A 13,609-nucleotide genomic window follows, 5' to 3' on the forward strand; every position below is an offset into this window, starting at 1 on the left:
GCCTGCAGTCCTTGCAACAGGTAGCAAATCTTTAGCTGTACATATGTCAAGGTGCTCATAATCTTGGGGAGGGTGTGTACTTAGAAGGTAACTGAATGCGTGCTTCAGGGGCTCTAATGTAGAACACTCCGGGCCGGGAGCAGGGAAATCGCTCGTTAACTCCAGTTTTAGCCAGTATAGAGACTACTGGCCAAATGGTCTAGTCCTCCGTCAAAAATTTCTACAAAAAGCACAAACGTTATTACCATGATGAGGTACTGAAGAAAGTAAACATTTTGACTAGTATGGTTATATTAATTCCATGATGAACTTGTATCATAGATTACCTTGCACACTTAGCATTTTATATAATAGAAAAAGCATAGAAGCAAAGGAAAAAATCTGCGAGAAAATGTACATATTCCAGCTATTAGAAAAGATGGAATTAGATAAGAGACTAAGAGACCTTGAAAAGCCTTCAAATTGATTGGGTTGAGTAGGGTGAATGTGTGAGAATTCATTCCACTTATCCAAAATAAATATTATGAGGAATATTTTCTCTCAGGAAATTTCTTTACTTGGAGAGGGGACAGGGATAAGTATGACTACTGTGGAATTGGTTATGCAAGCAGCTTTGGTACTTTCAAAAAGCAAGTAGATGAGTAAATGAAGAGGGAATACAAAGGCTGAGAAGATGAATGTGGAGTATAAACATCATTAATTGGGCCAACTACACTCAGATCCCACATAGCACTGATTCATTCATTAAAACACGGTTATTCAATTCTTTACTGAAATTTTTTTAAATGACAAAAAATGCAAGCAGTCTTTTTCCATGAGGTTGGGTTGAACAACAACCAGAGGTCATGGGTTAAGGGTGAAAGGTGAAAGGTTTAAGGAGAGCATGAGGAGAAACTTCTTCACTCAGAGAGTTGGGACAGTGTGAAAAGAGCTGCCAGCACGTGAGCTCCATATCAATGTTTAAGATACAAGGAAGTTGGGGTATGAAGGGTGTGGTCTTGGTGCAGGTTGATGGGAGTAGGCAGATTAAATGGTTTTCGCATGGACTAAATAGGCCAAAAGGCCTGTTTCTGTGCTGTTCTTCTCTATGACTCTGACAAAAATTCATTCTAAGCAACACTTAGAACTTAAGGTTGGCCACCATTAAACATTCAATCCAGCCAATGAGAGCGCTTTACATAAACAATGAGCCTCTCACAGCCAATCATGTATTAGTTTATGCTCAGCCTCCCCTACATGTGTAAGTGATTTTGCTCCCTTACCAAGTTATTCCATTTCTTTCACCCTTAATGTCTGAAAAATTGCTTGCAACTTCCGTATACATCTAAGGTGTCTAGGAAAAGCATTAGCATGGATGTGAAACTGCAAGTGGTATGGCATTTTGAAGCTGATGAAGAAGATGTCAGTACTGTTCTTAGCCAGTGGAGGTTGGTTTGATAGACTTAAACAGAGCAGTAACCTCCATAGCATACACATCTCTGGTGAAGTAGCGAGTGGAGACAGCAAGGCAGCCCAGGATTTTCTTGCAACACTGAAGGCTATAATCAAAAAGAATGATTATCCTTCTGAGCTTGTCTTCAAAGTGGATGAAACACCAGCAAGAAACCTCACCACAAAGTTTCTCAGCATCACCACGATCACACAAATCATGGACCAGATCATCGATAATGACCCTGACTGGGAGCGAAGCAATAAAGCAAAGAGAGGTTTTCTCAACACGATTTCCTGCTACCGAGAACCACTTCATGAGAGGAAACTTAAGTAAAGGCAGACAAATCTCAACGCCTACTTGTAAAAGGTGCCAAAGTCAGTGGACCCACACCATGGCCTCTTCTCTAAGATGTGACCACCACCCACTTCCCTCCACTGCTTCTGCGATGTGTTGCTGCTCCAGTGGTGTACAGGGTAGGCCTGTTTGCCTGTTTGTTACTCTGCAAATTACCATATATACATAAAATAATAGCATATATCTCGGGTTTGATTTTTTAAAAATCAGGCAGACATGTCCATTTACGTAATGTTATAATGACCCTGCATAGTGCTGATTTACATAGTGCTCCACCTCTGAGGAGCGCATCTTCAGCATTAAACGGGCTTTGAGTGTAGTCCAGGCTTTATGTTCTTTGCCAACATAATGGGAAAGTATTTACAGTCAAAACAGAAAAGGAGAAACAAGAGATACATCAATCAACAAGCTGTTGAGATGCGGCTATTTCTGGTCATACCTGGTGTTCTTGAAGTGATTCTTAAATAATTCCAACTGCTGCTGAAAGACAGGAACCGTTGTAGCCATGAAGGCAACTTTACGCTTCTCCCCTTCAAAGCTCTCCCTGAGATGCTGTTCAGCAATGTGCAGGGCAACAATAGTTTTCCCAGACCCTTGGGAAGGAAATGGACATTTTTATTTCATCAGAATGCTATTCTTGGCTAGAGTCTGGAGCACAAAGAATTCCACATGCATACAGCAATGACATTAAAGGACTAAATTTGCAAATCCTGGAGAATGAACTGTGAGAGAACTGACAGTGGAGATGTTAGAAGGACCTGAAGAAACACTCCCAGTTAAGAAGACACAATCATTATCCCAGTTGTGTGCGACTCTGTAGTTATGTTTCTTATACTGTATACATGATTGCCTTTCATTATCTAAAACAACAATAAAGTTGCAGAGTAAAGGTCTTCCTCTGGTAACACGTTAAAAAAGAAATTGCTTCTTTTCAAGTCTGGCCAATAAGTGCTGCAAATATACCCCAATATGGTTGACCCCGGAAGTAATTCACTCCAACAAAATGGCTGCTCGGGGGTATCAAGGGATGGGCAACAAATGGCAGCTTTGCCAACATTGTCCATACCACAAATTTTTGTAAAAGTCTTGTTTCAAGGACTCTGAGCAGGACAGCTATCCAATTTACCCAGTTACGTGGCCAGAAAACCGTACAAGGTTCAAAATAAATTTATTATCAGGGTCACTGTATACTACCCTGAGATTAATTTTCACGTGGGCATTCACAGAAAATACAAGAGACAGAATGGCATCAGTGAAAACCGATGAACAAACAACCAAAGTGCAAAAGACAATGAACTGTGCAAATGCAAAAAGCATATCAGAAACATGCTGAATTAAAAGAGAAAATCAAAAGACTTTGAAACATGAACAAGATATACATTGTCCCGGTAGTGATATCAACAACTGGTATCATCCCAAAGGCCCTACACAATAGCATTAACCAAACCGGTCTACATAGTAATATCTATGTAAATCTTCAGAGAGGCACAATACTAGGCACCACTAGACCAGTCCGACAGTCCCTAGCGATTGACAAATGAGTGTTCTTGGTCACACCCGTACCTCAGGTGTTACCAGCTTGGGATGGGAAAAAACTAAACAAAAAATAATAATAATAATAAATAGATAAACAATAAATGTCGAGACTATGAGTTGGAGCCCTTGAACGCAAGTCCATACGTGTGGGAACATTTCAGTGATGGAGCGAGCCAGTATCTCCTCTGGTTCAAGAGCCTGATGGTTGAGGGATTTAAAGTTGCTGACCCCCTCCACCTCCAATTCTCCAATGAGGAATGGCTCCTGGACATTTGGTTTCTCCCTCCTAAAGTGAATAATCAGCTCCTTGAACTTGCTGACATTGAAAACTTTAAATTCCTCGATGTTACCATTTCAGAGGACCTGTCCTGGGCCCAGAATTTAAGTGCAATTATAAATGAAGTACAGCAGTGCCCCTACTTTCTTAGAAGTTAAGTTCGTGAAGATTTGGCATGACATCCAAAACTTTGACAAATTTCTGTGGATGTGTGGTGGAGAGTATACCAACTGGTTGCATCACGGCCTGGTATGGAATCACCAATGCCCTTGGATGGAAAATCCTACAAAGAGTAATGGCTACAGTCCTGTTAAAGCCCTCCCTGCCATTAAGCATGTTGGCATGGGGTGCAAAGCCACATCCGTCAAGGACACCCGATATCCAGGGCATGCTCTCTTCTTGCGGCTGCCATCAGGAAGGTAGTACAGGAGCCTCAGAACACTGTTGTGCAGGGGGACTTGGGAGTGCTTGTTCATGAATCGCAAAAAGTTGGCTTGCAGGTACAACAGGATTATTAAGAAGACAAACGGAATGCTGGCCTTCATTGCTAGTGGGTTTGAATTCAAGAGCAGGGAGGTCATGCTGCAACTATACAGGGTACAGATGAGGCTGCACCTGGAGTACTGTGTGCAGTTCTGGTCTCTATATTTGAGGATGTACTGGCTTTGGAGGTAGTGCAAAGGCGGTTCACCAGGTTGATTCCAGGGATGAAGGGGAGATTGAGTCGCCTGGGACTATACTCTCTGGAGCTCAGAAGAATGAGAGAGGATCTTATAGAGACTAGAACTAGGGGACATTGCCTCAAGATTCAGGGCAGAAGATTTAGGATGGAGATGAGGAGAAACTGTTTTTCCCAGAGAGCGGTGAATCTGTGGAATTCTCTGCCCAGGGAAGCAGTTGAGGCTTTCTCGCTAAATTTGTTTAAGAAAAGTAAGTTTTTACATAGTAGGGGAATTAAGGGTTATGGAGAAAAGGCGGGTAGATGGAGCTGAGTTTATGGACAGATCAGCCACGATCTTGTTGAATGGCGGGGCAGGCTCGATGAGCTGGATGGCCTACTCCTGCTCCTATTTCTTATGTTCTTAACCCACACCTCCAGCTTTTTAGAAAAGTTATTACCCCTCAACCATCAGGCTCTTGAACCAAAGGGGACAACTTCATTCAATTTCATTTGCCCCATCACTGAAGTGGTCCCAAAACCTGTGGACTTGCTTTCAAAGACTCTTCATCTCATTTTCTCAATATTTATGCTTATTTAGTTATTTATTATTACTATTATTTCAGTTTTTACTTTCATTTTGTATTTGCACAGTTTGCTGTACTCTGCACTCCTTGTTGGTGCAGTCTTTCATTGATTCCATTACAGTTATTTGAGTTATTAAGTATGCCTGCAAGGAAATGAACGTCAGTGTTGTAGTATGTGTACTTCCATAATAAATTTACTTTGAACTTTGAGTGAAAGGTTGTAGCTGTGGCACCACTCAGCCACAGGAAGAAAAATAACAATTTTAGGAAATGTATTATCAATCAGTCTTTATGATACCCATTGCATTGCATGAAACAAGTTCAACTTTCTAAAGGGAATAAGCAGTTCAAGTAAAAATAAAACTCTAAGATGTGGTAGATGTCTTGATGTGCTCTGTAATCAGTCCTTCACTACACATTCACTTCAACCACACCCTTAACATAGTACAAACAGCCCCAGGTCCTCAACATGTATGTTATCAAACAAAGATTGGCAATGGCCTTATTATTATGACAGATAAGGTGGATTTTAGAAATGAGCACCTATTAGCAGAATGTGTTGCAGCACGAATTCCAGAGCTCAGGACCCCATTAATCTGCCCAAGGTGCAAATGTCAATGCTAAATGCTTATACTAAAGGTCAATCTTCTGGACTATATCTTTATTTGTTAATTAATATTACTTTATGTGTTGTGTGCGAGTTATATGTTCTGTGTTGTGCACCTTAGTCTGGAGGAACATTGTTTCGCTTGGCAGTATTCATGTATGTGGTTGAATGAGAATAAACTGAACTTGAACTTGAAACATTAAATAGAAGGGCATACAAGATGCCCGACATTCAGATAATGTTATTGATTCCTTTGTACCTGTAGGAGCACAGATGATGGTGTTGTCTCCTGCTACTGCAGATTCTGCCAGCTCCTCTTGATAAGCTCTCAATTTTAAATGTTTAGTGGCACCTGAATTTTGTTGGCTACAGTTTTCTATATTAAAAAAAAACAAAGCATATAAAGTTATTTATCAAGAAGGATCATTTCCATTTCAGAACAGTAGTTCTGTACTGTACTGTACTGTACTGAACAGTTCCCTTCTGTAAAAATATGAGTGATTATATACCTGCTGTCTTGTCATGCTTCAGGCAACTATTCAGTAATCTCAAACAAAATTAAATGTTTCCATATGGATCAGAATTTGGATGGTTTCTTAGATGAGCTCCAGATCCCCAAATAGCTTATCCCAGTAACCCAGGGTTTACAATATATATTTTTTTTACTCATCCAAGAAATCTAACAAATCTGGGCACAGTGACATACTCGTATCATGAGGTGGAAGACATATTAACCACAAGGAACGGGGTATATCAGCCAGAGATGCTTTCCTTATCTGATAAAGGGTTCCTTTTAGTCCACAAATGTGCTTGACCTACTGTTTGTAACATTCTCAGATTTTAAAATATATATTCTTATATTTTATAAGCAGCCTCATCCCATGTTACAGTGAAGGTAAAACCACACTATCCATACAATCTAATCATTCTCTCTGATTTTTTAGGCGGACATTCCTTCATCAAAGAAGAAACAAGCTTGTGAAAGTGAAAGAATGGCCTAGTGCTGTCCCGGTGTATATGATAAATAGCCTCTCCTCCGGCTCCCAGCTGGGTCCAGGTACCAATTATAACCGACATTTCAATGACAGCGATGATGTTCTAACGGAGCTCAAATGAAGCTGGAGAGAAAGAACATTATGCACACAACAGCCTTCTGCGACAGTCTTCACTGTCTCAGACCGCAGTCTAGCCCCGTTTCTACAACTGCAGTTGCTGGCAATTTCTCAACTTTTTACTTACTCCATTTTTCCATTATCACTCATTTTCAGTAACAGACACAAACTGCTGGAGGAACCCAACAAATCAGGCAGCAACCATGAAGAGGAACAAGCAGTTAATGATTGTGGCTGAGGTTCTTCATCAGGACTGGAAAGGAAGGGGGGGGGGGGGTGGGAGAAGAAGCAAAATCTAGAAGGTGATAGGTGAAACCAGTTGAGGGGGAAAGGGGGACAAAGTAAGAATCTGTGAGGACTAGTAAGAGATAGGTGAAGAAGTCATAACCTCATAGGAGAGGATAGTGGACTATGTAATAAGGGGAAGGAGGAGGGGAACCAGGAGGAGGCGATGGCAGCTGAGAGAAAGGGGGTGAGAGGGTAAGCAGAATGCAGAATGGAAAAGAGAGGAGGGAGGAGGAAATTATGGGTTGATAGGGAAACCATCCTTCACATGGTTTGTTGGCTTGTTGCACTGTGAGGGCTTGTGTGCACCAGTGATGCTGAGAGCTAAGCCATTGGTGGTGCATCTACGGGCAGTTTCTCCTATGATGGACAGGTCTCAGACTAAGACAAACCACCCACCCAGGCAGCAGCTGTATCTGTGCAGAAGAAAGGCCAGACAATCTATGTCTGTATCTTGTCATGAAAACCCGACGGACAACTACAGTAAAACAAAAACAAAATACGATATGGTGCTGGAAGATGAACTGCCCACCAGGTCGAATGACACTCAACAAGCTACGGGGCAGAGCTGATGACCCTTCAGAGTGCAGCCGAGACGATTGATGCAGTTGGAATAAAGCCTTCAACTGCTGATGTTCCTGGGCACAAATGAATGTCAGAGGCTGCTAAGATTTTAGGTATATGGAATGTACACAGTACGAATCAAGGAGAGCTGGAGACAGTGAACGATTAAATGGAACTCTTGCAAATTGATCTACTTGGAGTCTGCAAGCTGTAGTGGACTGGCATGGGATACTTTCAATCTGATCGACACTGGACATACTTTCCCAGAAATGACAACTACAAGAGGAATGGCGTTGCATTCATAGTCAAGGAGAAACAGGCTGGAGCTGTACTGAAATACATTTCACTCAGTGATCGCCTAATCTCAATTCATCTGCAAGGAAGACCTATCAACATTAGCATGGTACAAATATATGCACCAACAACAAATGCAGAGGAAGTTGAAGTAGATCTCTTCTATGAGTAAGTGCAGGCTGAACTTGATGGAACATGCAAACAAGATATACTGATAGTTATGGGAGATTGAAAAGCAGAAGTTGGGAGTGGAAAGGATGGTCAAAAGAAGTTGGGAAATATGGACTGGATACCAGAAATGAAGATGGACAACGTTTAGTTGACTTCTGCAAAACCAACTACTTGTTCATCTCAAACATGTTTTCCAATGACACAAGTGCAGACTGTACACTTGGATCTCTCCCAACTCTCACAGAAACCAAATAGGTTATATCTGTGGAAATCTGCGATGGAGAAGTCGATGAAAACAAAACCTGAAGCTGACTGTGGCTCAGACCACCAACCACTAATATGCAAGCTCAAAGTAAAGCTGAGGAAGTGCAAGACTTTCACCAGAATAGCAAAATGTGATCTTTAAAATATTCAAAAGATGGCCTGAACTATCGTTTCACTGCTTTAAACACAACCGATAGGACACCAGAGAGATTGTAGGAAAGTATCAAGAATGCTGTACACAAGGAGTGTGAAAAGGGTCTACACGAGGCTAAAAGGCAGTGTAGACTAAACTGGATGAGTGAAGAAACTCTGAAAATTGCACAGGAAAGAAGAGAAGCCAAAGCAAATCAAAAATGGGTAGCAGTCACAGTCCTCAATCGAGCTTTCCAACAGTCCACTAGGTGAGACAAAGAAAACCGTGACAATAACATGTGTGAAGAAGTAGAAATGGAAAATAAGGAAGGACAAGATCAGTCTTCCTAAAGCTACGAGAATGGAAGAGAAAATTCCAATATCACATGGGAATGCTGAAAGATGCACAAGGTGTCGTGCTCAATGAATCTGAGAAGATCGAGCAATGATGGAAGGAATACTGTGAATCATTATACCAGAAAGATAAACTGGATCAGGAATATAATCCTACATCTACAATCGGAGCTGATGATGAAGAAGGAAGAAGTTGAAGGAGAACTGAAAGCCCTACCGAAGCAGGAATGGAATTTTAAATGGAATCAATCAGCTTCAATCAGCAACCAGGAGCAGCTGCTTTAACACTGATGATGCCCTGTCAGCTGATCTGGATGACAATGCCATGGCCAAATGAATGGAGGAAATAAGTGTTCTTACCAATTGAAGAAAGGTGATCCGAAGGAGTGTGAAAATTATTGTACAGTCGCCTTCATTCCTCACACCAGCAAGATTCTTTACTAAAGATCATTCAGAAAAGACTTCAACCTTATTTAGAGCAGAAGCCTCCTGAAGCGGTTTCAGGAAAGGAAGGGGAACAAGATATGTCACTGCAGATGTGAGATGCATTCTCGAGAAGACAAAAGAATACCTGATGAACATCTGTATGTGCTTTATTGACCACAGCAAGGTCTTCAACTGTGTCAGTCACGACAAACTATGGATCACATTAAATCGCATGGCTGTACTGGAACATTTTTCTTGATTGACAATCAAGATTTAAATAGCTCAGACTCAGCAGAAAGCAGCTGATTGGGCAATCGAGGGCAGGTGACCAAGCAGTTTGAAAAGCTGAAACAAATAAATAGGGTTACCTCAAGTGGAGCGGCCTAAGGAAAGCGGCCAGTGAGTGAGTGGGCCAGTGAAGGAGTGGAGATTTGAGGCTTTAACGAGAAGAGGCGGAGGACGAGCTTGTTCCCAGTTAGTCTTTACAATGCCTCCTGAGACGGTGATGTGGCCTCTCCAGTGAGATGTGGCAGTCTTGGGGGAACTCCCCTCTCCTGCAGAGTCACGTCTGCCAGCAGTGCTTGCGGCTGGGCGATCTGGAAGACTGAGAGGAATCTGGAGCAGCAGCTGGATGACCTTTGACTCATATGGGAGAATGAGGCAGTCATAGATGAGAGCTACAGGGAGGTAGTCACACCTAGGCTGCAGGAAGCAGGTCATTGGGTGACAGTCAGAGGGGGGAAAGCGAAGGTGAGTAGACAGATAGTGCAGAGCACCCCTGTAGCCATTCCCCTGAATAATAAGTTTACCGTCCTGGATACTGTTGGCGAGGATGACCGACCAGGTGTGAGCCACGGTGGCAGGGCCTCTGGCACTGAGTCTGACCCTGTGGAGCAGCAGGATGGGACGGAGAAGAGGAGAGCTGTCGTCATTGGAGACTCTATAGTCAGGGGAGCAGACAGGAGATTTTGTGGACGTGAGTAGGAAGCAGCATGGTTTGTTGCCTCCCGGGTGCCAGGGTCCGGGATGTCTCTGACCGGGTGCATGACATCCTGGTACGAGAGGGAAAGCAACCAGAAGTCGTGATACATGTTGGGACCAACGACACAGGCAGGAAGAGGGATGATGTCCTGAAGTGTGAGTTTCGGGAACTAGGCAGAAGGCTGAAGAACAGGACCTCAAGGGTGGCATTCTCAGGATTGCTGCCAGTACTACTTGATAGAGATGGTAAGAATTGGAGGAGATGGCAGTTGAATGCGTGGTTGAGGAGTTGGTGCAGGGGGCAGGGTTTTAGATTTTTGGACCATTGGGATCTCTTCTGGGGAAGGTGGGACCTGTACAGATTGGATGGGTTGCACCTGAACTTGAGGGGGAGCAATATCCTTGCAGGTAGGTTTGCTAGCATGGTTCGGGAGGGTTTACGCTAATTTGCAAGGGGGATGGGACCTGCAGCGATAGAGCAGTGAAAGAAGTGCATGGAGTAAAGCCAGATCTGACATATAGAGAGGCTTTGAGGAAAGAGCAGCAGAATAAAGGGTATAAAGGTAGTAAGGTAGAAGGGCTAAAGTGCGTGTACTTCAATGCAAGAAGCATCAAGAACAAAGGTGATGAACTGAGAGCTTGGATACATACATGGAATTATGATGTAGTGGCCATTACAGAGACTTGGCTGGCACCAGGGCAGGAATGGATTCTCAATATTCCTGGATTTCAGTGCTTTAAAAGGGATAGAGAGGGGGGAAAAGGGGAGGAGGGGTGGCATAACTGGTCAGGGATACTATTACAGCTGCAGAAAGGGTGGGTACTGTAGCAGGATCCTCTTTTGAGTCAGTATGGGTGGAAGTCAGGAACAGGAAGGGAGCAGTTACTCTACTGGGGGTATTCTATAGGCCCCCTGGTAGCAGCAGAGATACTGAGGAGCAGATTGGGAGGCAGATTTTGGAAAGGTGCAAAAATAACAGGGTTGTTATCATGGGTGACTTTAACTTCCCTAATATTGATTGGCACTTGATTAGTTCCAAGGGTTTAGATGGGGCAGAGATTGTTAAGTGTGTCCAGGATGGATTCCTGTCACAGTATGTTGACAGGCCAACTAGGAGGAATGCCATACTAGATCTAGTATTAGGTAACGAACCGGGTCAGGCCACAGATCTGTCAGTGGGTGAGCATCTGGGGGACAGTGATCACCGCTCCCTGACCTTTAGCATTATCATGGAAAAGGATAGAATCAGAGAGGACAGGAAAATTTTTAATTGGGGAAGGGCAAATTATGAGGCTATAAGGCTAGAACTTGCGGGTGTGAACTGGGATGATGTTTTTTCAGGGAAATGTACTATGGACATGTGCTTGATGTTTAAGGATCTTTTGCAGGATGTTAGGGATAAATTTGTCCCGGTGAGGAAGATAAAGAATGGTAGGGTGAAGGAACCATGGGTGACAAGTGAAGTGGAAAATCTAGTCAGGTGGAAGAAGGCAGCATACATGAGGTTTAGGAAGCAAGGATCAGATGGGTCTATTGAGAAATATAGGGTAGCAAGAAAGGAGCTTAAGAAGGGGCTGAGAAGAGCAAGAAGGGGGCATGAGAAGGCCTTGGCGAGTAGGGTAAGGGAAAACTATAGACAATTGGTGCAGAAGTAGACCATTCGGCCCTTCGAGCCTGCACCGCCATTTTGAGATCTTGGCTGATCAATTACTATCAATACCCGGTTCCTGCCTTGTCCCTATATCCCTTGATTCCCCTATCCATAAGATACCTATCTAGCTCCTTCTTGAAAGCATCCAGAGAATTGGCCTCCACTACCTTCCGAGGCAGTGCATTCCAGACCCCCACAACTCTCTGGGAGAAGAAGTTTTTCCTTAACTCTGTCCTAAATGACCTACCCCTTATTCTCAAACCATGCCCTCTGGTACTGGACTTCCCCAGCATCTGGAACATATTTCCTGCCTCTATCTTGTCCAATCCCTTAATAATCTGATATGTTGCAATCAGATCCCCTCTCAATCTCCTTAATTCCAGCATGTACAAGCCCAGTCTCTCTAACCTCTCTGCGTAAGACAGTCCAGACATCCCAGGAATTAACCTCGTGAATCTACGCTGCACTGCCTCTACAGCCAGGATGTCCTTCCTTAACCCTGGAGACCAAAACTGTACACAATACTCCAGGTGTGGTCTCACCAGGGCTCTGTACAAATGCAAGAGGATTACCCTGCTCTTGTACTCAATTCCCTTTGAAATAAAGGCCAACATTCCATTAGCCTTCTTCACTGCCTGCTGCATTTGCTCATTCACCTTCGGTGACTGATGAACAAGGACTCCTAGATCTCTTTGTATTTCTCCCTTACCCAACTCTACACTGTTCAGATAACCTGCCTTCCCGTTCTTACTCCCAAAGTGGATAACCTCACATTAAACGCCATCTGCCAAGTATCTGCCCACTTACCCAGCCTATCCAAGTCACCCTGAATTCTCCTAACATCCTCATCACATGTCACACTGCCACCCAGCTTAGTATCATCAGCAAACTTGCTGATGTTATTTTCTATGCCTTCATCCAAATTGTTAACGTAAATGGTAAACAGCTGTGGTCCCAATACTGAGCCCTGTGGCACCCCACTAGTCACCACCTGCCACTCTGAGAAACACCCATTCACCGTTACCCTTTGCTTTCTATCTGCCAACCAGTTTTCTATCCATGTCAATGCCTTCCCCCTGATGCCCTGAGCTTTGATTTTACCCACCAGTCTTCTATGTGGGACCTTATCAAATGCCTTCTGAAAATCGAGGTACACTACATCCACTCGATCTCCCCCGTCTAATTTCCTGGTTCCATCCTCGAAAAACTCCAACAGATTAGTCAAGCATGATTTACCCTTGGTAAATCCATGCTGGCTCGGCCCAATCCTATCACTGCTATCTAGATATGCCACTATTTGATCCTTAATAATGGACTCTAGCATCTTTCCCACCGCCGATGTCAGGCTGACAGGTAGATAGTTCTCTGTTTTCTCCCTCCCTCCTTTCTTAAAAAGTGGGTTAACATTAGCCATTCTTCAATCCTCAGGAACTGATCCTGAATCTAAGGAACATTGGAAAATGATTACCAATGCATCCGCAATTTCCAGGGCCACCTCCTTTAGTACCCTAGGATGCAGGGACCTTTAGTACTGATGGGACTGAAGGATTTGTCAGCCTTCAGTCCCATCAGTCTTCTCATCACCGTTTCCTTCCGAATGTCAATCTGTTTCATTTCCTCTGTTACCCTATGTCCTTGGCCCATCCATACATCTGGGAGATTGCTTGTGTCTTCCCTAGTGAAGACAGATCTAAAGTATTCATTAAATTCTTCTGCCATTTCTCTGTTTCCCATAACAATTTCACCCAATTCATTCTTCAAGGGCCCAACATTGTTCTTAACTATCTTCTTTCTCTTCACATACCTAAAAAAGCTTTTGCTATCTTCCTTTATATTCCTGGCTAGCTTGCGTTCGTACCTCATTTTTTCTCCCCGTATTGTCTTCTTAGTTAATTTCTGTTGTTCCTTAAAAACTTCCCAATC

The 13,609-nt window shown here is 43.3% G+C and overlaps 1 protein-coding gene across 3 annotated transcripts in view; it reads right to left on the reverse strand.

Annotated features, from left to right (window-relative positions):
• Window positions 1–13,609, reverse strand: part of rigi (RNA sensor RIG-I) — a 72,719-nt gene that overhangs the window by 38,518 nt on the left and 20,592 nt on the right. For all 3 annotated transcript variants that reach the window (XR_009513146.1, XM_059974808.1, XM_059974807.1), the window contains 2 exons: window positions 5,711–5,827; window positions 2,226–2,379 (listed from right to left, as the gene is read on the reverse strand). Coding sequence is in view for 2 of the 3 variants with exons in the window: in XM_059974808.1 (XP_059830791.1) it covers window positions 2,226–2,379; window positions 5,711–5,827 (271 nt within the window). In the remaining variant the exon portion in view is untranslated. The remainder of the gene's footprint in view (window positions 1–2,225; window positions 2,380–5,710; window positions 5,828–13,609) is intronic.

This window comes from Hypanus sabinus, chromosome 7 (assembly GCF_030144855.1).
Source record: "Hypanus sabinus isolate sHypSab1 chromosome 7, sHypSab1.hap1, whole genome shotgun sequence".
Classification (NCBI taxonomy): Eukaryota; Metazoa; Chordata; class Chondrichthyes; order Myliobatiformes; family Dasyatidae; genus Hypanus; species Hypanus sabinus.